Source organism: Rhopilema esculentum, chromosome 1 (assembly GCF_057945365.1).
Source record: "Rhopilema esculentum isolate cy_ngs chromosome 1, ASM5794536v1, whole genome shotgun sequence".
Classification (NCBI taxonomy): domain Eukaryota; kingdom Metazoa; phylum Cnidaria; class Scyphozoa; order Rhizostomeae; family Rhizostomatidae; genus Rhopilema; species Rhopilema esculentum.
In genome coordinates, this window is record NC_142815.1 from 4,252,461 (window position 1) to 4,276,531 (window position 24,071).

General features: G+C 38.4%; 1 protein-coding gene across 2 annotated transcripts in view; it reads left to right on the forward strand.

Annotated features, from left to right (window-relative positions):
* LOC135690368 (netrin receptor DCC) overlaps positions 1–23,699 on the forward strand; it is a 34,215-nt gene extending 10,516 nt beyond the window's left edge. Inside the window, exons 4-30 of one of the 2 annotated variants that reach the window (XM_065207893.2) lie at positions 446–739; positions 1,366–1,668; positions 2,078–2,362; positions 6,821–7,015; positions 7,461–7,683; positions 8,691–8,893; positions 9,328–9,412; positions 9,607–9,815; positions 10,876–11,045; positions 11,805–11,952; positions 12,126–12,413; positions 12,891–13,103; positions 13,396–13,488; positions 13,594–13,869; positions 14,390–14,554; positions 14,657–14,776; positions 15,427–15,483; positions 15,988–16,198; positions 16,621–16,803; positions 16,943–17,010; positions 17,654–17,923; positions 18,457–18,593; positions 19,049–19,181; positions 19,290–19,664; positions 20,068–20,615; positions 20,919–21,035; positions 21,677–23,699. In XM_065207893.2, the coding sequence (XP_065063965.2) occupies positions 446–739; positions 1,366–1,668; positions 2,078–2,362; positions 6,821–7,015; positions 7,461–7,683; positions 8,691–8,893; positions 9,328–9,412; positions 9,607–9,815; positions 10,876–11,045; positions 11,805–11,952; positions 12,126–12,413; positions 12,891–13,103; positions 13,396–13,488; positions 13,594–13,869; positions 14,390–14,554; positions 14,657–14,776; positions 15,427–15,483; positions 15,988–16,198; positions 16,621–16,803; positions 16,943–17,010; positions 17,654–17,923; positions 18,457–18,593; positions 19,049–19,181; positions 19,290–19,664; positions 20,068–20,615; positions 20,919–21,035; positions 21,677–21,772 (5,465 nt within the window). In that variant the 3' untranslated portion in view covers positions 21,773–23,699. Of the gene's footprint in view, positions 1–445; positions 740–1,365; positions 1,669–2,077; positions 2,363–2,833; positions 3,215–6,820; positions 7,016–7,460; positions 7,684–8,690; positions 8,894–9,327; positions 9,413–9,606; positions 9,816–10,875; positions 11,046–11,804; positions 11,953–12,125; positions 12,414–12,890; positions 13,104–13,395; positions 13,489–13,593; positions 13,870–14,389; positions 14,555–14,656; positions 14,777–15,426; positions 15,484–15,987; positions 16,199–16,620; positions 16,804–16,942; positions 17,011–17,653; positions 17,924–18,456; positions 18,594–19,048; positions 19,182–19,289; positions 19,665–20,067; positions 20,616–20,918; positions 21,036–21,676 lie in introns of those variants that run through there. The other variant, XM_065207894.2, reaches the window with a different exon arrangement.
* Positions 23,700–24,071: the final 372 nt, after the last annotated feature.

Below are 24,071 nucleotides of genomic sequence, written 5' to 3' on the forward strand. Positions count from 1 at the left end.
TGCTTGGATAAAATGCTTTGAAATTATCGCAATGTCCTTTTACGTTCCTTGCAGAGATAAACAACTATCCTTTGAACGGAGATCTCTTTACAGCCAAGTATTACACAGCAACCTTTTAAAATATCGTTTTCTGTAGCCCGTTTTGGTTGTCTACAGCTATTAGATATTGCTGCCCTTTCAAGGAATACATGGGAAAATTTCATCTACTTTCTTTTTTTGGGAAAATTTCAAATCGTAGCTATTTATAACATCAATTTCGACTGAGTTTTTTATTTTGGATCTTATTTCTATTTCTTTCGCACTAACGTAGATTTTATTAAAATTAAGTAATGCCTAAACTTGTATTTCTTATTTCAACATCTCGATTTGTTAACTCCCATTTTGAGTTAATTTTGATTGCTAACTCCACAAATCTGAAATGTCTTATTCCGGTTTCTTATTGCAGAGTTTCCTTCCGCATTTAGCAACGGTCCGGAACCAGTAACCGGTTATGTAGGCGGCTCGGTTCGTCTACGGGTCAACATAGAAAATTTCCAACCTGCACCTAGAGTGGCATGGCTTTACCGTGGGAGCTCTAATCTGTTAGGTACAGACCCAAAGTACACTGTTCTGCCACAGGGCGTCGTTCAGATCAGTAATATCGGCGTGGAAAACAAAGGGGACATCCAAGCTATTGCAATGAACCCGGTCGATGGTTCCCAAATGAGAAGCAAATTTGTCACAGTCACCGTTCTTTCTGGTGAGTACTTAATTGAGGTTTGATATTTTTCTATTAGGCTTGCTATGTGGCCTTGTCATCCTCATTTCTCCTCCCCTTTTTGCCCCTTTTGCCCCCTTAGCTCAAGCCTCAAGCCTTGATTCTCACCACCCATTTACCCATTGCATTATCTCTTAACCATCATAATTCCCCTTGGCTTTCTCTTAATTATCAAATTCCCCATATACTACCAAGTCTCACTGTAAATTCCGTTTATTTTGCTACTTTTAGCCTGTGTTTTGTTCCTCAGTTTATTTATAATCACCTTTTAAGTGATTCAATGTAAGCTCAACCAAAATTCCCTCTCGCCTTTTCAGAAAATGTTTATCACCTTGTCCATATCTTCCTGATTCCTTGATCACGTGCACAAATTTCCCCAGTGCGCCTCCGTAGCTTTAACCTATTCCTTGAAGTTTCCCTTTCGTCTTCACACTTTTCTTCAACCGCCACTTTTATCCTAAATCAACTTATCCCTTCTTGTCTTATGGATACCGTAAACCCTCACACAGGCAATATTCATTTCTCTTCCTTATGTCAACTAGAAATAAGGTTATGATTATGATTATGATTTGTCTCCATTTGTCCCTATAACTTGGCTATTTTTGCAGCCAATCAGAGGCCGCCATCAAAATCTTCCTCCTCCACCATCAACTTGATTGGTAAGCCGCAAGACATTCAGCTGAAGTGGGGCAGAAGTACAATCCTAGAATGTCTCGCGGATGCCTCCGGCACTGTCAGCTATTCCTGGCTGAAAAACGGTCTACCCTTGCAAATGACAGGGAGGTACTCGATGTTTGGTCCGGGCAATCTTAAAATAACAACTGCTACAGAGCAGGAGGCTGCGAAGTATACTTGCAAGGTTCAAAGCGGAGGAGCAGAAATGACAGCTGATGCAACTGTGTCGGTGATTGGTGAGTTTGATTTGTGTTCTAGGGGTCTGGGCCGGTTCCAAAAGGGGGTGGGGGTTGAGATGTAATGCACAAGATGGGGAACCGCATAGCCATTGGTTTATGGTCCAAGTGTAGGGGGAGGGGGACGGTCCTTATTTTTGCCATTATACAAGATAAAGAGGTTCTCAAAACTACCTTTTGAAAATAATTGATCTCCAGAAAAAGTTGTTTCAGTGGGATTCAAGCCCCTTAGCCCCTCTACTATTGGAGACTGGATTTGATCATGTTCATTACTCACTACGGGAAGAAAACTCGCATCTCTTTAGCCTAGGAACAAAAAACCAGGCAACTAGCTTCTTAGTCAAATACTCAATCTATCTATCTGATCCTACTTATTGATTCATTAATTCAGCAATGCATTCACTTACAGTTCCACCGCAGTTCCAAATCGTTTCGCCTTCGCCAATCTATGGCGAGGTCAGTGGTTCCGTCACAATGAACTACAAAGTAATTGGAACACCAGCTCCAAAGATCAGCTGGATGAGAGACGGTGTGGCGCTGCCGGCGGACGCCAGTTATATCATCTTCGGCGACGGGACAATGACGGCAACCGGGTTGATATATTCCGATTCCGGAATGTACCAGGCATTTGCGAGCAACGAGGCGGGCGAGGCACAGATGTCGGTGGAACTGAGGATCCGGAGGACTGGAGAAGGTGAGATCAGTTGAAATCATTCGCTAGGTGATTAAGTAGGGTAGAGTCATCATCATAATAATCATTATAATCGGTATTAAGTACATCATTTTTGTTTTAACATTATGGTCAAAGTCATCATTGTCGTCATCAATCGATCAATCATATCACTTCAGTCAATCAATCATGATCACCATTATCATCGACCGATCAATTAATCAATCAGCCAATCGCCATTCAACGATCAATCAATCAATCAATCATCATTATGGTGATAGCCATGTTCATTTTCAATCGATCTTTCTTAATCAACTAATCAATCAGCCAATCACCGTCATCATTATTACTATTATCATATTAAGTCGATCAATCATAGCAATCAATCCTAGTAATGATTAAATACAACATAATCATCATCATCATTCCCGTCAATCATCTTCAAAGTACTACCTGATATCATCACACACATTGCGCACGAGAGTGTCCTTGCGAGGGCGAGTGGTGATTCCCTGGGGCACGGGCATCTCTAACCGGAAATACAATGCTTTTGTTCTTTGCCTCCTCTTTGAAAAGAAGTTTGTAAGGCCATCTTGCACGTTTAGCAGAACGGATTATGAGAGTGGATTTGTGCGTTTTTCGGCTAAAATCGAAGGATCAACTTGTCGATTAAATCCAAAAAACACACGCCATTCTCCAAAACCATCATTTCATTCAGTGGTTTGCTAGTTGGATTTTGGCGACGTTATAGACCTCAGAAGTTGTGATAAAATCGCTTTGGCTCAACAAGAAGCAACTTCAAACACGTTTAATTCATTTGTGTGGTTTGCCCAGCGACAATGGCTGCGATTTTGACTGTGTTTTTACTCTTGTTTGGTAAGGCCTTTTTTAAAACTCTCCGAGTGTCTTAGTTCTTTCTTTTTTTATTTAGGCAATTACTTGCTTCCTTATCGTCATATAATCATTAAACTCGACTCTCGTCTCTTTGATCAACTTATGTACTAAAGGTGGCTTATTGTTCCTTCGGTAATTGAAGACAAAAACATTGTTTGTTATCTTGCGATCATCTGCGATAAGTCCTTTGAAAACTTGCTAATTTCATTACTGGGAATTCCTCCATTCTTGCTATCTAATTTCTAACGACCATCATTTGCAAGTAACACGCTCATCTTCGGCTTAAAAAGCGGTGGTTTTGTACACAAGAACTGTTTCCCGCATTTCAAGAAGGTGTTAATCAACTGCTGAATAGAATTGGAGCAATTTAGGGATTTGTGGAGCCGATGAATGACTATTTATGAACTACTTTCCGTTACATTTTATTGTCTTATTTTAACGCGACCAATTTAGGCCAATTCAGCAACAGGTCTTTTCGTATAAACAAACTGAATAGTCGCTAGGTCAGCTAATCGAAATCTAGATGAAAGAAGGCTTTTATTAATCCGATGATCAGAATTGAAGTGCAATGTGAATATGCCGCTGAAGTTTCCCGTTTAAACGATAACAAACATCTTTACTTGCTTGGAAGGTTTTGCAAAAGCTCACAGCAAATTCTTGTTGGTTTTTGCTGGAAAAATAAAAAGTTTCCTCGACACTCCGATATTTGATATCACGTTGAGAGTTTCTCTACCGAAACAATTCCTTAAGTTGCTTTTAAACATCTCAAAGCGGTTTTTAGTTTGATGCGAGTTCTTAATTCCCCTGTATTTTTTCACTTTTCAGTCTTAAAGTTTCTTTCCAATACAAAAACACGAGTTCAGAATCTTATGAATTTGCAGATGTCAATTTTTTTTATGAACTGGACATTTTATTAGCTGTATTGCCTTTTAATTAAGAATTTGAGAATTCAATATCTTAGAAAAGGGATCTTCCAAATTTACTTTGACCAGATAGTGCGGTCTGAATAAAATTAATATTTTGAGGGCTGCCCATTGTGTTGCTTTCCATTCAAGACACTGTTATAGAAGAAGTACAGTGCAGCTTGACAATTGTTTGGGGAGGGGGGCTCCAGCCCCTGCTTCAGACACCCCTGCCAGAAAGAGGCTTTATAGAATCCTTTATTTACCTGTTTCTGATGAGTTGCCACCCTATTTGCCCCCTCCCCCGATATGATGGTTACCCAGGGATAAAATCATGTTTTATTAGAATTAGTGGGGCTGTTTGTTGTCGCAGTTGCTCAGGCATTTAACATTCAAGTCTATGATATGAAAATGATTAGGAAACCCTGCCCCAACAAGCACCCCCTGTTTTGTATGGCCTTGAAATATTTTACTGTCCTTGTAAGAAATACAGCCTTTTCAGGCACTAGATAGGCAGCCCTATGAGCCCCAGTGACTATTGTCCTCCTTTCAAAAGAAGGAAGTATTTACCCCTGGGTGGTGCCCCCTAGAAAGGCTATGTCAGGAAATGAAATTCCAATCTTGTCTGGTATGAAAAGCTCAATGTGCATGTGTCACTTTTTGTCAGCTCCATTTTCTATTCAATCTTTCATGTCATAATGCTGAAAATATTTCTCCCTTTGTTCATTTTGACATTACGCCTTGTTGAATTTCATCTGCCTGTTTGAGCCTTTTTCTCAACCCATAATCCTCTATGTTATTGCATAAAGAGTGGGACAATAAGGCTGATGAAATTCATGTCCTGTTCCTAGTTCTGTCTCGGGTCAGTAAACTTGCTTTCACTGATCCCAAGAGGCTTCTACAGACTGATTATAGATATGTACCACTTGTTATTCATTTGTGCCAACTAATAATTGTAGATTGACATGGATAGTCCCAGTTGTTCTACATTTTATCCCATGCACATTGAAGTCTCACCAGCCTTGTGTCTGTTTACCCAATGTATCAACTCTCTTAAGATTTTTGTTTTTGTCTGCAGAGTTGATAAGAGTGGTATTGTTTACCTGTTTAACTGGGACAGTTGCTTCCCACCTCCCGTGAATGCATTCCTTTTTCATTGTGCTAGCTGTTTTGTGTCATTCTGTCTTCTTTAACAGTCTTTTTCCTTTCGGTCTTCAAGTTCCTTTCAGTTCCTTTCTTTAGCTTATTTCTAAAGTAGCTTGAATACTTGAAATCTTTTTTCTAAAGATGTCATGGTAGAGGGAGCAGAAGCCTGAGGGTCTTATTTCTTCAAATTAGATGTGATGTTCTGTCAGTAAGATGATATAAAATTCTTGTTTCGTGAACAACATACCAAATGTATGAACAATTTATAGTGACAGTTTCTCACATGGATTTGGGAGAACTTTATTGATCGAGCTGCCATTATTTAGATATTGTATCGGCTTGAGATTTTCATGATGATGTCAACATTTAAGATACATGTTGATTTCACAAACAGCAAATTGTTTTTTCTTTCTTATAAAGCAGTTGACTTTTATTGACCAACAACTTTTTCTGTCAATTTCTTGAAATCTGTCATGTATTATTAAAATTCTTTGTACCCATGTGGGGAATTTAGAGTTCCAGTCTGGATGTGATTTTGACAAGTCTAGTTTGAAGTCATTTTCGTAGCCATTTTGTTGTCATTCAAACTTAGGTGGATCATTTCATCATATTTTTTTCGTTTTGTTTATGTATTTTGTTTGCTTGTCAAGATTTCTGCATAATCTCAAAAAGTTGTGACAATGACGCCCACAGTGCAGCCGTTCTTGCTGACCTGTTACATCTAAGAAATCTTGAAAATTTCATAAAAAGTTTGTCAAAATATAGCAATTTGTTTTCCGCCCCTTATGTTCTTAAATTAATATGACCCAGTAAAGGCAGTTACATCATTTTTGTTTTGGTTTCAAAAATTAACATGATTTGCTCTTCTACATGAATTAAGAATAAAATTAGATTTAATGAATAAAGGTTTTAAATTTTGGCTAACTTTAGGCACTTTGAAAGATGTGTCTATGACCATGTGGTCAGACCAACTTGACCCTTCAGTTTTGAATTATTTCCAAGACATTGGTTTGGTTTGGTTTGAAAGAAGTATGTTTTTTTAAGAAATATAATTTGCCTTTCCTATTTGGTTAGGTAGTTTCAAAAACGATTAGTGGAAATTGCATTTTCATCACCATAAATTGATTCCCTGAAGTTGGATTTTTTAAGGTCACATCTTAATGTGACGTTTTAAAAATTTAAAGTTTTGATATTGGTCTAGGTTTTTTTCAAAATTTGAGCCACATTCTTTGCTCGGAATAAAATATTTGCACTTGTATAATCAGCTAATAGTTGTTTGTTAAAAAGATAAATGAATTAATTAATCCACTTTTCTATAGAACAATTCATACATCTATTTTTTTATCTTCTAGTCTTTATTGTCTTGAAAGGGTATTTCTTAAAATTTGTTTCTAGAGGGTTTCTCACCTAAGAAACTCATAACTTTTGCCACCATATTAGAACCCCACTCTTCAACATAAAACTAATTCTTGGATTGTTGAACAAGTTTATTTGCCAAAGTAATTTCTACAATAACAACCCCCTGTGTCATCTTTTGCAGTTGTTACAACCACGCCGATTCCGACAAGCAAGCCAGGGGGTAGCACTCTCACTCCAGGAAAGCCGAAAAACGTCAATGCTTATGCCAAAGCATCAACAGAAATGTTTGTCTCCTGGCAACCACCGGATATCACGAATGGCGAGATAACCTCGTATAAGATCGTGTATTTTCCTACTCTAGAATTCACAAAATTCAGTAAGTACCCGTTTTACCAATAGCTTCAGCTGTTTTCCACAAACAATACTTCTATCATCTTTAAAGTATGCAATTTGGATTTTTAATTTATTAAATAATAGTCATTTCTTAAATGATTTATATATCAATTACTATTCAAGTTGCTGACATGACAAAACCTTGTTCCTCGATGTAACACAGAACTGCGTTATTTTAAGAATCTCGTACTCAAGCCTCCTAAAAGACGCAAATTTTGAGTAAAACTCTAGAAAACATATTTGTGCCGTAAAACAATCTTATGACTCATTTTTGCTTGTAAAAACATTGAATTTGGTTGGTTGAAGTCATAAGTTGTTATCTGCTATCTAATTGGTGGATCATTGATTGACAGGATAATCTGGACCAATTAGATTCCATAAAATGATCTTTCATTGCCCATATAAGGGACTTTTCTTTGTTTCTACAGAAACTGAAACGATAAGTGGCGATAGAACATACACAACAATAAAAGATTTGGAGCCGAATACAGAGTACAGTATCAAAGTTGGTGCGATTAACAAATATGGGACAGGCGCCTTGTCAACAAACTACATCGCCAAAACAGGTTCATCCACCACAAATGTCGTTTCAAGTGTTACCACTGGAACAATTACGTCATCGAGCATCCAGTTGAACTGGGCAGCCCCAAGGTATTGTAAACAGATTTTAATTGTTCAATATTGATTTGTTTTAGCTCAATATCAACTTACAGAGACTAGAAACCCTCTGAAAGGGGCTAGAACGATCTTCATAATAAAACTCTCAGAATGCAATAACAAAGAGTAGAAAAGGTTACATTTCGTTCAGGGGTGCCGTCCTAAAAAGTTTGGAAAGGGGCTGTGCTGTAGGCGAATTCAAAGGCCATACCTATGGCCACGCCCTTACCACACCCAATACACTTGCATTTGTGCTAAAGACTTTCCGTTGTGTGTAGACCAGACTGAAAAGAAATTCCTCATTCATGAAAAATCTACGGTAAAAGAATTCGTCCAACTGAATATGGACTCACTTGATAACTCTCTCTGAATTTATCAAGGGGGGCTGAGCCCCCCTGAGCCCCCTTCCACGGCTCCATTGATTTCGGTATACATAATGGGGATCACCAAACAAGCTCAGTACCAAAACCTCTGTTCCATTTCTGTTTTATTTGACTAAGTATTCTAAATGTGTGATTTTTATCGTCGATATGTAAGCAGTGCAAAATTTTTGCCAGGAGTCAGTGTTTATACAATGCAGCTTTAGATTTTTCAGGTTGTTAGATTCTGATGTAGGATCATCTTCTTTAAATTTACCTGTTTTGGAATCTATCTTCATCAAAGCAAGAAAGCCCCACTGTTGTAGACGGAAATAATTTGTTTTCTCTAAATTTCACTCTTTCTCTACGGAAGGAACTAACGATCGCTGATTGGGCAAAGCAAGGAGGCGATTAAATCCTCTATTCACCCTCACTTTAAATCTGTACCTTTTGATCTATATCTTGGGTTTGAACTCGAAGAAGTTTCGGACCAAAAGTACTTTAATGTGCTATGTTTGTCCGTTCTACTTTGAAATTTTGTGCAATAGACTTTTTTATTTGAATCTGATATGACTTAAATTAAAATTAATCAATTGTTAGTAATTATTTTCCTAATGGCATTGCTGTTATTGTATTTTTCAGTGGTTCGAGTGTCACCAAGTATGTTGTGTATTACTCGAATGTGGATGCAACCACCTCGACAGTCAGTTCAGTGGAAACAACCTCAACAACCCTCATGGTGAACAACTTACAACCATCAACAAATTATGAGTTTTGGATCAAAGCATTTAGTGGCGATTCAAGTGGACCGGTCTCAACAAGATACAAATTTAAAACTCATTCAGGTGAGCAGGCAAAATCGTTTTCTTGTTTTTCGTGAACAAAGGCACTCCAGTTGTTATTATCAGAAAATTTGCCTAAAAATTTGAAACATTGGTAAAAACTTCAAGTCTGCGAAAAAGTGTCTTAGGCCCACTTTACGCGTTTGTGTGTCGAACAGAAAAATTCTAGTTTCTACTCTCGGTTCTGAATTTCACGCTTAATGTGATCATCAGGCCCAGTTTATGCGTCGAATTGATATTTCATTGAATTAAAATTAGATTGAAGATGGTTTTTTCATTTTGGCTGTAAACCCAATAAATATGGATCATTTTCTTGAATTGCTCTTTAATTATTTGTCTTTTTTTAGTCTTTATTGCCTCGTCTTAATATTGAAGAAACTAGTATATTTATTTTAGCATTCGCTTGTTGCCATGTTAATTTTCATTATTTACTGTAGCAACTGCCTCCACCGCAGTGGTCAACCTACGCATTGCCTCAAAATCCTCCTCCATGGTCTACCTCAATTGGGATGTCCCTGCGGGGTATGTTAGTCTTGCTTTTTTATTGTGCTGTCAATATTGAATTTTTTATTGTGCAGAAATTGGTATTTTTCATAATATACTATAGCCGGATCAGAATAATGCATTTATTGAGTACTATTTTTATAATTAGCTTTTTATTTCTTTAAGAGGCGTTGAAATGAGGCTTCTGAATTTGTCCCATTTATTTATTTCAGTGTCCCAAAACCTGACGGCCATCGACTCGTTTTTGTCGACCTCGATCACGCTCCTGACTCACCAAGTGAGCTTGTACTTGGAGCCGTTAACACTGTGTTCATCCAAAATCTGAAAGCGTCCACTAACTACAAGTTTAAGGTTGTCCCATATCTAAACAATGTTGCCGGGACAACTTCAAATGAAGTTACAGCGAAGACAGATGTAGGAGGTTAGTTATTGAGATGTTATCCCCCGTTTTTGTTGATGATATTCTTAAAGTGCTTCCCTGATTTTTGGATTAGGCAGTAGTTATGTACTGTTAGGCTCATATAACCGGGGGGATCTATAATACTCCTCGTAAAATTCATCTCGGGCGCAACGCGTTTATCCCTTATCAACCAATCCAGAGATTGTAAACGGGGGGTTATGCGCTGTAAAAATACATCTTGCTGTTGTAAAAATCCTGTTTGTTCTCTGAATTGTTTATTGTATAGTTATCACCTTAGTTTGTTAGGCCTTTCCCGTGTGCCCCCCCCCCCCCTCCAAACGCATCATTGCAATCAAATGCTATTGGCGGATAAATAACCTCGCATAGTTGGTATACATAGTATTGTGTTCTTGTCAGCGGGAGATCACGCGGGTGCACGCGGTCCCAACTGACAAAAGTACTTGTGGTCATTAAGAATTTAAAAGGTACCTTGTCAGAAAGATGGTATATGAAGCGGCAGTATCTAGGGGCATGGACACTACTCATTGTTTGGTAATACGTCACCGAATAACGGACACTGAGTGATCAAATTGAAGCCAGTTACGTATGCCCTGCTTCCTATTGGCTAGCCACGACACCCAACTTCAGAATAGGCCTCAACACAGTGAAATGTTTACATGACATTGTAGAATCTCTTTCACGCTAATGCTTCATAACAAGGCTTTTTTCTAATTATTCAACAAGAACCCAATTTATTAAACTAAATAAAAGCCAATTAATTGTTGCTTCATGATCGCATAAAAACATGAAACTCCGAGTTTCCATCTCCAAGGACTTTTTTATGTACAAAAACAAGGACTTTTTGGGATCAACAGTGCAGTTGTTCCAGCTGTGTTCCTACTTATTGAATATCAGAAGACCATTTTTCTTTTTCACTCATTCTCTTTACGATCGTGCCATTATTGCAAGAAATGTCCAAATCAACACAACAGGTAACTTTTTTGAAACTATTGAGTAAAATAATTATCAGGCCACATTTTCTAATATATGAGTATCTTATTTCTCAATTTGTATTTTACAGTTCCAAGTTTGGCACCCAAAGGGCTACAAGTCGTCTCCCCCACAACCTCCAGTCTCACTATCAAATGGACGCCAATGACTGAAAGCGAGGCTAATGGGCCCATTTTGGCTTACAACGTGAAATATAAAATCGTTGGTGTGAAGTCGTCAACCCAAATTAAAACAATCGCGGTACGTCCAATGAAGCTGATTTGTTTAAACTTCTTCAATATACACTAGTCAAAAAGATCTACCTGAAGCCTCAGTATTTTTTCATTTTATTTAGAAATGGCCTTTTTATTTTGTCTGTCTTTATGGGGAGATCTTTTCCAAACTTGTTAAACTTTTCCGATTTTCTATGGAGTAAGATATAAGTGGGATTCGGCTTTAAATTGCCCCCTTTTAACGTAATTTCATGTTGTACCGTGTTTCCTCTAAAGAACGCCGCGGCGTTTATTACAAATCCAAATTTTAGATGCGGCGTTCAATAGGTGGCGGCGTTTGATACAAAATGAAAAATTTGTTAAATGAAAAATGACAAAAAAAGTGCGATGAAAATAAATAAAAACAGACTTCAAACAATGCTTTCTTTTCCTAAAAACATGTAATATAGATTGTGTGGAATTTTTTCAAAGTTCACTTTATGGAAATGTAAAAAAATGTTTATCAGAGGGCAGCGTTTATCAGAGGGCGGCGTTTATTAGAGGAAATACGATATTTACAAAATGGTTTCGATTACATTGCTTTTGAAGAGCAGGACTTTAAAAACGATTGTAGAATATTAATTTAGAGAAGTTTTTCATTTTAAACTGACTGGGGTGCTTGCAGAATTTGACAGAAATGTGGCGCTGAGGCCCTCTCTTTTTTGCCCCGCCTTGGATGGTAATAAACACGCGGCTATTATTTATTTCTTTGTTTTTGTATTTGATTCCATTCTTTATTCTTGTGCAGGCGCCATCTACTTCCATTACAACCATATCAAATGTCTTGGGTGGCCTAAATAGCGACACGGAGTATTCCATCAGAATTGCTGCAAAAACGTCTAAAGGGGTCGGACCATTTTCATCTGCGGTCAGAGGACGGACTAAGAAGGAAGGGGGTACGTCTTTGCACAATTTCAAACACGTGGATTCGGTGCTCTTTCTGACAACATACATTTCTAAAATAAATTTTGTTACATTTTAACCCTTCTTAAATGATATGAAGATGTTGCCCTTCTCTCTTATGCCTGTTGGAATCTCGTTACTTATAAGATACTTTAATGGTTCCCAGGCCCTAGCGCGCCGCTGAACTTCTTGGTTCAAATCAATCCTGCGTGGCCAAGGCAACTTATATTGAGTTGGAAGGAGCCTACCTCGTCTTCAGATTCAATTCGCCGATATGAGATCTATCAAAGTATCGAAAAAGAGGCATGGGAAAAGAATGAAGTGGCCGGTGCTACAATGAAGCTGAATGTGACGTCAACGAGGCCTGGTAGCGAGTATAGATTCAAAATTCGAGCACGTGATGCCATCACCTGGGGACAATTCACTGATGTTTTGACGGTGATATCTATGGACGGTAAGTGATCGCTAATCATACTTTAAATCACTAATCAACAGTGATTCATAAACTACCATTGCTTCTTGTCACACTAAACCTATAAAGGCAACCGTGTTAGTTCACACTTTGACTTGTGTAGAAAAAGTTAAGAAATTGAAAAAGCTACTCTGATTGAATTGTGCTTCTTGATTTCTTACTGAAAAAAGCACCATTACAGAAACGAAAATGGGTTTTAAAAAGACAATGTTCTAAAATGTTTGGTTTTTTCAAAGCCACTTTGAGTTCTGTAACGCAAAAAGATTGTTAGAAACAGAAATACCTACCATTTAACAATGTCGGTGTAAAGGCTATTTGCATGAACGAAATCTTAAATGAATTTTACTTTCTAAAATCTTATTATAACTGTTTGAGTTTTATTCGTCCACCTCTGTTTATGATATTATTGTAAATAGCTGAATAGCGACTTTAAACTGAAGCTCATTTCTGGCATTTCAGATACAATTGCACCTGGGCCAGTAAGAAATCTGCAGAGTATTGCCACTACGCGTGGTCTGACTGTCACTTGGAAGGAGCCTGCTAATTACAGACGGGTTTATGTGTCTGGATACGAGGTTATAATAAGGGACAAGACGGAGCCTGGGAACGTATTTGACGTCATCAAGCTTGATGGCTGGAGCTCCCAGAGTTACGTAATTTCGAAAGGAGTCAGTAAGTTTCTTATCACATTTACTTTGAATGGCATGTTACATGTTATAGAAAATTGATTGGTTGATTAAGCAAGCTTTCCATTCGATCTATCTTTTAACTTCATCGCAGCCAGTATCTGACCAAAAGTCGTGCTCCTGTCCTGATCTCTAGCGGACATATTTGTCAACTATTTGCGCAAGTTATAGACCTGGATTGTCAGCAATTCTATCCTCTTCAATGCAATCAAGTTGTGTTACGTAGCAACAATATGTCACGCCATCATTATAACAGTCAATGATTGGTTGTTTTACAGAGTCACAACACACCTACGAATGTATTGTTAGAGCTGTCAATCAAAAGGGGTTGAAGAGCACACAAGAGGTGACAACTGTCGTAGCTCCAATTGGTGAGTAACCTATATTCAGAAATAAATACGGGTGACACTCTAGGCGTCGTATCGTCTATAGGCTAACGCTTTTGCCCAATTTAATCATTCGTCATTCTCTTGTAGCAACACCCGTCCTCAAGATCGACCACGTGGCTGTTAGAAAACGAAGCATAACTTTCAATTGGACAGACGATCTTGGAACGTCGCGTTCGAAATATTTTGTAACGTACACGGCATACGACGACGAAGGCCGGGGGGAAATGGTCAGTCTTGAAGCATTCAAGCCAATGATAACGATAAAAGGATTGACCCCCTTCACGCAGTACAAATTCAGCGTTGACAGAGAAATTGCAATGGCAGGGACGGGGGCAACCATCATTAGAACAACGATGCCCGATTGTGAGTGGCTGGTTTTTTTATTTTTGAAGTATATGAAGACTTAAATAATGCCCTCTTTGAGTGGAACAGGGGGCAGTTGCCTAGGGCCAGGCATGCACTTCAATGGGGCCCACCTTGAACCGCTAGAACCACCAAGGGACAGTATACCCAACAGTTGTCACAACCGTTGTCCTACATCAATCTGAGTTGAGACCAGCGTTTCATAAAAAACAAAGAAAATGTTGATATGCTATCGTTGCTCCATTTGTAATGATAATAATGATGATTTAAGATTGTGTTTACAGATCTTGGAAATTAACATGCATCTTTCTACTTCTCCTTCGCACTATGTTTTTGAACACTATATGTCAATTTTTTGACAAAAGTAATTTCAGGTATCAATTTTTTCCGTTTCAAGTTGAGTCTTGATTTTTCTATGGCACAAACGGAATTTACCATGGTTTTTATGGGAAATTCCCAAATAAAATTCCCTTTTTACGAAAAATATTTCCTCCCTTATTATCCACTTCTTCCCTTGCAGTTCCCAGTGCCCCTGTCGACGTCACAGCTCGCAGCAATGACACATGGGTGCTTCTAAACTGGCAGGTGCCCCTCTACCCCAATGGGGTAATAAAAACCTACAAGATTCTGTATACCGCTGACAACACAGAAAATGATAAACAAAGAATATCAAAGGATGTTGGAGGTTTGTTTTTTCAAAAGATTCGGATTTTTTTCTTATCACTTTTTTCGCGATATTTTACTTATTTTTGTGTACTCTTTCTGAAAAATGACATTTTGCTTCTAGGTAACATAATGACTTACAACGTCACTGGTCTTACTACCGGCACTTTATATTACTTCAATGTCATTGCTGTCAATGATGTTGGCGAAGGCCCTAAGTCAGAGACTGCTGTTATTCAAACAGGTATTCGAAAATCAATTTGTTCGTTACAATTTTCTTTTAGTCCTTATATTTCAAGTTCAATCGTCCAAGATTTGAAATTACTTTAAAATATTCAGTCTATCCATGTCTTTTATCGTCGCTATTTATATTAATATGTTATATTTTATTCCAGATTGCGTTGTCTATTCTGACGTGACAGTGCTCAATGTGCAAAAGCACAGAGCAATAGATATAATAAAATAGAATATAGACTAGAAATGAGACATGTTCTCTGTTACTCCGAGTTTCGTGCTTGCGCACTCATCAGACAGATTATAGTCTGTCTGATGAGTGCGCAAGCACGAAACTCGGAGTAACAGAGAACATGTCTCATTTCTAGTCTATATTCTATTTTATTATATGTTATATTTTATCTGTATTTTTGGTTCAAGTACAAGATTTTCAGAAAATCTGTAACTGATTCGAAAAATGCCTTAATTAATAACTTTTTTATTCTGAGAAAAGGTTTATAAATTTGAGTTTTGAATCTTATCGTTTCTTTTGAGAATCATACCGCTGTCAGGAATATGACCAAATGTTAAAAAGCTTTTTCCCAGCTTATCTCGTTGATGATCTTTTCGTTTTGTCATTTCAATCCGCAGCCGCTTGAATTCCTTTCCCCTTCTCCGCAGGTGCTGGCCGTCCGGTTTTTGTTGCTCCGGGTGGAAAAGTGAAGCCAGGCAGACAAGGTTGGTTCTACCCTCAATGACGTCATATCGACTTAAATGTCATCATAATTCGATTGATTAATTCGAGAGATATTTGTTCCACTTAAATCTCTTTTAGCAAGAATCTAGTTACCTTAAAAACCTAGAATTTCCTCCTTCCCGTTATCAGTCCATTATCTAATCTTAATGCAGGCCAAAGAGGTTCTTCTCCCAAATATTTTCCGGACTCATATTTTATCGAAGGAAGTTTAGCCGAAGAGCTTTAATTCTAACCCCCACCTCCCAATCATCGACATCACCATTTGTAGGCTGCTGCCTGTGAAAGAACCGATAAAAAATGCAGGTGCATTTGAGCTAGATCATTCTTCAGCTTATGAGAAAGATTGCTTACTAAAACAGGAGCACATCTTCAAGACACACGTGACTGGCAGCCATATGCTGTGTACCTCCTTCTCGTATCATTTGATGGTCCTAACTCCCTTGCTCCTTGGATCCCGAACCATGACTCCGTCTTTTCCATTCCAGATCACCACCCCGACGATCTCGATAGTAAGCTTTGGTGGATAATTCTGGTCATTGTTTTATTGCTGCTACTTCTCCTGCTTTTGTTGCTGTTGTTGTATTGCTGCTGCTGCAGAAAGAAAGGACAAGCCTGCTGCCCATGCTGTTTTGCTTGCTATGATAAATACTGTCTGCCATGTTTGATTTGCCTCTTTCCGTGTTGCTGCAAAAAGAGGTATGTTCCCTCAACATTCGAATCATAATGGTCGTGCTTGTTATTTTGATGTATGATGGCTGTAGGAATCGTCACATCAAAGGAATCATGATTGAGAAATCATCTAATCAAAGCAATCATAATTATTGACTTCATGATCTCGCTAATTGTAATTAACCAAATCATGTTGCTTTAACTGCATCAAGATCACATTTCAGCAGTGATTAAGATTTTTATTGCATATAATTGTTTATAATTTATAATTATTAAGATTTTTTAATTTTCGTTCTCAGTAAAGATCTTTCTCTAATGACTTGTTTGAAAGCCAATGAAATGCATGGAGTCTTGAAAATACCAAAACATGTATTACCCCCTGCGCATTCATTGCCAAGGTAGAGTTTTTTCTTTGCAGACAGTCTTCTTAAGTATTGATGAATTTTTAGGGACGGGGGAAAAGGTGCCTACGTTGCTACACCTGTAAATGGATTTGGCAAGGTGAAGAAAGACGCTCCCCCGGATTTGTGGAGAGGTGCTGGCGGTGGTGCAGCTGCAATGAGAGTTCAAGAGACAGAGCTTCAGCCTCTGAAAGCAAATGAATTCGAGACTGCTGTGCCAGTCATGGGAGGGTGAGTGACCTTAACAACTTGACCCTGCCCTTTGACCTTTCTGCTAGAATTTCAGCTTTTCTTTGACATGCATTCATTTGACATTATATTTTTTTTATTTTTATATTTATCAGATATTAATTTTTTTCTTTCATTCTAGCCTTGCCGCTGATTCTTACCACACCGCAGCATCAAACGGGTCGCTGAACAGCAGCAGAAGTGGTGCAGGTAGGTTTCTTATTGTCACTAATCCAACGCAAATCTTTGCAATCCTCCGGTGCAATCTTTCCTAAATTATAATCTAGAGCTTATCAGAACGGAATTCACTTTGATCCGACGTGCGAAATCCCTAAGAAGATTTGTTTATGATTGTTTCCATGTTGATTTTATCATGAATCATAGTCGATGTTCTGTCAAATATAAACCCTGCCTTCAGCTTGACATTTGACCCTTGTCTGATGTCCTTAGCCTGTGGGCCAATACCAATTAAGGACTTGCCACCTTCCTGCTCCGTACCACCTTTCTGCGCGAAACACTGCAAGCTTCTCCGTAGATGGGACTCTAGTGACGACTACAACTCTGACAGCCACGAGGAAAGCCATTGAAAACCAGCAAATTTTTTGTTACAATAGCATCCGTGCTCTCCAAATCCTTTCTTTCCAACCTTTCACTTTTGATTGGTTTCCTGAGAAATGTTTTCGTTTTTTTGGCTTGTAGTTTGAAGATAAATAGAGAGTGATTTATTAATAAGGATTGGACACTTTCATTTGGGATATCCTTTTTTGTACGCTCTAAACTTCAAATTTTTGCTTGTGTGGTTTTGACCTTGATTTGACCTTCCGACCTTTGATTTTGACATTTTATTCTCCAGGTGTTCGAGTTGCTGTCCCTGGAGACGCCACATTCATTTCATACAAAACGAGTCTGAACGACTACTGCCACAAAACGGGATGGTTGCAGCCTCATTACAACACATTCCAAGAAAAAGGAGGCCACATCAGCAATGTTGTCTGCGGAGGACACCAGTATGGTGGCGTAGGTGATCTGGGAGCTAGCAGACAAGAGAGCGAACAGAGAGCGGCGTTCTTCGCTCTTCAGGGAATCGGCGCTTTGCCCATAGCTGCTAAATTTGGTGCTGATGGTGAGTTTATCGTTAGTGACAACTGGATGATGACGTAGCTATTATGTCGTGCTGCTTTAAGTGCCATTCTGTTAATAATAGGCTCTTTATTTTAACTCTTTTTATGCTGTACTGAAGAAGGGCTGTTAGGTTGTATGCTGCAGATTGTTTGATGTCGTATAGACAGAGATGATGACTTAGAGGTTGCTCAGTAACAGGTGGAAATTGCCTGCATTTGATAACTTTGCCCTTTTCATGCTACCTTTCATCTGTGGTTTCATCCCAAAGATCAAAATCAAACTCAAACTGTCAATACATAAATCATTTAACTCGATACCTTCCAAGGGAGTTTCTTCACGTGCCCGAGGTATTTCTTGCTAAGTACTTTGCCAGGGAGAAATATGCTAGAACTCTCTTTTAGAAGCACCGTGAGTATCTCATGTTTATCCCACCGCTGTCTTTGCGCCAAGAAAAAGTCGCTTAGGCCCAGCAAAGACACTGACTTAAATGACTCAAATTCTGAGAGTCTAATGAGGCCATGTTTGATATTTCAGCGAGTATTACGGTGCCCAGTCCAGGAGAGCAGTCTTTTATATCCTACAAATGCAGTTTGCATGACTTTTGCCAACAATGCAACATTCTCCCTCCGAGGTTCACAACAACAGTTCAAAGTCAAGGTTATGGGTCACAGGTCAGAGTTTACTTTGTTCTATAGATGTTACTGCAATGCTACCATCTTTTATATTCGTCTTTTATGCAAGCTTATGATATGGGCAAAAGAACCAAAAATATGAAACAAATTTTGTTAGTTTGCATTTAGCTTCATGAAGCCAATTTTTTCGTTATCCTTTCTGGTACGAATGAAAATGTCCTTGAACCCTAAATTGTTTATGCAATTGTTTGCAAATACAAAAATTCCTAAATCGTATCTAAAGAACAGATGTTACATTGTCAAACTTATTCTGATTGAATGAATTGGGTGTAGCTCGATAATATCCGTGTGTTGGTTGGGTTTAACTTTCTTGTAAGAAACTTCGCATAGTTTCCATCGCGATTCGTCAGCCCATCTTCCGTTGCCATGTCGATTCTTCATTTTAAATGTTTAACTTTACTTCTCTTCAATGCCAAACATCGCTTACGTTGCAGGTAAATGTCGGGAGTTACACCTTCACCACTGACACTCCTTCGCACAGTTCACAGGACGCTGAGCAGAAAGTGGCCTACACTGCTCTGCATGGTCTTTCCATGATGGAGTCTTCGGCACAGTACAGTCCAAATGGTGAGGAAAAGGAAACTTTTCTCTGCTGTTTATATTTATTCATATCCTGAATTACTAGATCTTCACTCAGCTTCTCCTTTGCATCATCGTATTTTCTCTCTCTTACAGCTTGCTTCACAGTTCCCGGTCCAGGCGACGCCAGTTTCATTTCATTCAAAAGTAGTCTGCATGACTTCTGTCAGCGGTATAAGCTTCCTCCTCCACAGTACATCACAACACAGATGGCCCAAGGATACTCCGCAAAGCTGAAATTTGGTGGTCTCTTTTTCCAAAGCAGTGATTATTTCACTACGAGGCTTGAATCTGAGCAGCACGCAGCTTTCGAGGCCCTTCAAGGCCTAGGGCTTTTGGATTCAGGAGTGAAGTTCGGCTCAGGCGACACAGAGCGGGTTTCCTCACGTCAAGGCAGCCAATTGTCTTTATCAAGTGCTGGTGGAGAAGGAAGAGGTCTGGGATCTAGAGCTGCCAGTCATTCACGTCACGGTTAGTTTTGTATTCATGTTGGGAGGAAATCAAATTTTTTATGATGAAAGGAAATTTTTCAAATTTCAAATTTTTTATCTTTCATTGTAATTGGCTACAGACGAATGTTTGGCAAGGATAATATATTTTGCTCGACTTTATGTCTGATATGGATATTGATCTGGCTAAACTAGCTAAAAACAAAACATTATAAATTTGAAAATTTGTTTTCACTATCCGCATATGAATTTAAAAATTTTTACAGGGAACTTTGAATTATTTACCAAAACAAGGCCTGAAATTGGGCCTGATTTTTTGCATTGGATTTTCACCGCGTACGTGAACAGATGAATTTATTTTCTGTGTCTTTGGTTCTACTAGGAATGAGACATGTTTATAAAATGACGTTAATTCTCCTCCACAGGCTCTGCTTCACAGTTGAGCTACACATCGTCAACGCAACAAACCTCTGAATCGTCTGCGCTTTATCGATCGGAAACTACGCAAGCACAATCTGAACTGATTGCCGGTTACGGCGGAGCAGCACCAGGGATAGGCGGAGGAGCATTAGGGATAGGCGGAGGAGCATTAGGGATAGGAGGAGGAGCATTAGGGATAGGCGGAGGAGCATCAGGAATAGGCGGAGGAGCATCAGTAATAGGCGGAGGAGCATCAGGGATTGGCGTAGTAACAAGTATTGCTGGAGGAGCTAGTATAAGTGGAGGAACGGTCAATGGGTACAGTGGAAGTCCTGAAGGAAAAACGATTTTCATTTCGAAGACGACGATACCACGTGTCGAACGAAGTAACTCATACGGAACTGCGGAGCGGACACTTGAAAAGTCGTCAGAAAGTCGGTTTGGGAACGGAATGAGTTACACCGTGTCGTACCAGCATTCGACTGTTCGAAATGTATCAACGTTACCAAGGAAACAACAGTCGTATACTTCGTCAAATGGCGGCTATTCTCAGGTAATTATCTGCCTGTAACGAGGCTAAATTTGCATCATTCATCTGGTCGCCTTTTCTTACCTGCTGTAGCTAAACTTTCCTCATTCACATTTTGACAAAAATAATAAATTGTTTGTGACAAAATGCAATGATTCTGCACCTTTAAAAGCTGAATCATGAATCATTAATCCAGCTTCGGAGATTATCAATCCACCTTTGGATTGCTTCAATCAAGATTACAGTCATCGAGACTTTGCAAAATGCGAACATTGCTCCATCTTTATACACATCCTTATTCAAATACGCGTTCCAATCTTTTTTCAGTTTTCAAGCGCAACAACAAAACTAGGCAGTAATCGACGAGCCTACAGCAGTTCAACTGCGGTGAATGATGATGGCGGTCACAAGGATTTCCCTGAAGTCAGATCATCAAGTCATCCGGTATGTCAGATTATCAGTAATCTTAATTTAGATCTCGTTAATCTTGTATAGATTAACTTTGTCTTGCGCAATTCTTATGACCTTCGTAAGAGTCAGATTACATTCCTGGTGCAAGCATTAATCCATCTACTGATTTTCTCTTACACATTGGCTACTGCAACAAATTTTAAACTGGGGTCAGACATTTAGATTTCCATGGGGTAATAGCTTAAAAAGAAAGCTTCTTTAATTGTTCTTCCTCACTGGTGTAATCTGCGGTCGCCAATTTTTCGGGTCTCTGATTCTGAGTTGGAACCAAGCTTTTGTTTGTTATAAAGATGAAGAAAACTGAATAAGCTGCCTAGTGTAGACAGCTCGGTATAGCACGGTAACATATCTGTGATGTGTTTTAAGATTGTGATTTAGACCTTGATAGATTTTTAATGTGTTTTAAGTTTTAAAGTTTCTTCTTTAACCTCAAACAGAAAGTTTCTTCTTTAACCTCAAACAGATCATCGATGTGTTTTACGATTTTGCTTTAGGCCCCAGCAGATTTTCAAGTGTTTATGTTTCTGCTTTAGGCCCTAACAGGTTTGGAAGTATTTTGTGTTTTATCTTTAGGCTCTTAAAAGTTCATTGATTTTCTAATGTTTCTTTTTTAGGCCTTAACGGATCTTGAAAGAGAAATGGCCGGGCTGGAAGGTCTAATCAAGGATTTAAACGGCATTACTGCATCACAACAAGCCGTCCAAACTTAAGATACGAGTAAGAGGTATCCAAAAAAACTCGCAACTCATCGCATTTTCTCAAATATTTATGATTTTTATAAGAAATTGAGTTATTTATACGGAAAAACGGATAGGTTTGACACTAAATTGTAGGGCTTTTACCTCAATATTATCGGACGGTTTTACTTATGGGTCATTTTCCAAGTAGTGTAGGGCTGTCCGCCTTTGTCGATTCCTGACTGTGTGTCTTATGAAATCGTACCACGAGACTTTTTTAGAATAAGTAGTTCGTAAATATATATTTCACTTTAATAGGTACATATTTGTTTATAGTTCTTGTATGTAAGTATTGATGTATGTAAGATTGTAATTTTTCTTTTTAAAAGCATTTAAGTTCTTTTCCCTTTCACCTCTTCTGTTTTCTATTTTTCTTCTTATTTTCATCTTCGCATCCTTCTCCTTATTTGCATCCATCCTTTTGCGAACTGCTAAAATGTTCTTCACTCATTTTTCATTTTTCCTTCAGACCTTTTTTAACTTGCATTCTATATTTATTCTGTTTGTTCTCATTTCTCTATCATTTATTTTCTTTTTTTAGTTTCTTTTCTCATTCTTTCTTTTTTCTAATATTTTCTGTTTTTTACATTTGGCAAGTTTTTTTGTATTTTTCCTACCTTCAATTTTCTCTTTCTTCGTCTTTTCTTTTCTGAAAGCCACGATATTAGGATGGCAATCAACAGATCAATCACCTTTGACCGGACCTACCAACTTTCACCTTTGACCTGATCTATCACCTGTGACCTTATCTATCACCTTCGAGTGTCACTTTCATTTTCAACTTTACCACAAAGGCTGTCCCATTGAATCCATTGAGAGACAAAAATTGAATGTCAATAGTACATTCACATTAAAACAATTAAACTTCACATTAGTTTGCTCTAACCCCTTATTTTATTTCTTATGCAGCCTTCCACAATAAACCCATTTCAGCTGTCTCCCTTCTTGTAAATTTTTGCTTATTAAAGAACATTGTCGCAAATATTCTGAAAGATTTTTTAGGAATGTTGTTGCAATTGTAAATTTTTTGTGAATTTAATTACTTGTCGAAATCTCGTACGAAATATGTCAGACGGTTTTTTATCCTGTTCCTTTGTTGTTGTTGTTGTTGTTGTTGACGTAGATCGGCCTAATGCATTTAAAAGGTCTTTTGTAAACGAAAACTCCGTATTCACTGCATTCTGTGACTATTTGCAACCTCATGCTTTAGGGTCAATTTTATGACCATTTGCAGCAGGTACGTCATTTCTACTTTCCAGACCCCCTCTCCTATAATTTCCAGACCCCCTCGTCCTTGTCAAAGATTACAAATTGCGTTATAAACAGCAATAATGTTTCAGTGTCTTTCGTCAAAGGAAAATCTCGTTTCAGTGGATACCTCGCATTCTTCTTAGTTTGATATTGTTGTGCTAGGTAACGTCTTTTACAGCCGAAAGAATGCGCCTCTTTACACGAGTAAATAAGGCACTTTGGCCCCCTTGCCCCTCTTATTAAAAGGCAACAGGGGCGGTTGAACCCTCGAGCCCCTCTCTTCGGCGTCCCTGTCTTTTACAGCCGTAAGAATGCGCCTCTTTGCACGAGAAAATATTGCTCACGTGATAGACCCATTGAAAGTTTTCGTAGAATGAAGTGCCTCAGTTTCATGCAATTGTCTCGTTATCATATCAGTGTCCAGTAAGAGCCGAATGCGTTCATCATCTCATGTTGCATGTTATACAAGTGCTGTCCAAATTGTTTACAATGAATCACCAATCCAATTTACTGTGCTGTTCACGTTTTGCCGATGTTGTTAATTTTACTAAACTATATAATGTAGAACCACATTTTTTAGTGTCTTGTATTTAATTGTGTTATTTCAACGTCGTGAATTTTCGTTTGGATAACAATGATCGCATTCCAATTGTCGCATTTTTCTTAGAATGTTCTTGATTCCTGTTTTTAACATAATTTCGTATACTTTTGAGAACATTCTAAGGGAAAAAGGGTATAGGTACTATGACAGAGGCCAGCAATTTTATATAAAATCTAAATGTCTAACATTTCATCATTGGTAGAGCTTTTGCTAAAATCCGACTCTTTTGCTCATTAAAATATAACATTTGATATGGGGTTGTGAACCCCCTCCCCGATTTTAGGGCTTTAAACTCGCTTTGGACTCCTGGACCTTTCTGCTTATTCATACATCCTACTCATTCCATTTACAGGCAAATATCTTTAATTTTTATCCATAATTTGGGGATTTCAACCTCTTTCTTTTATGATGTAGTTTTTA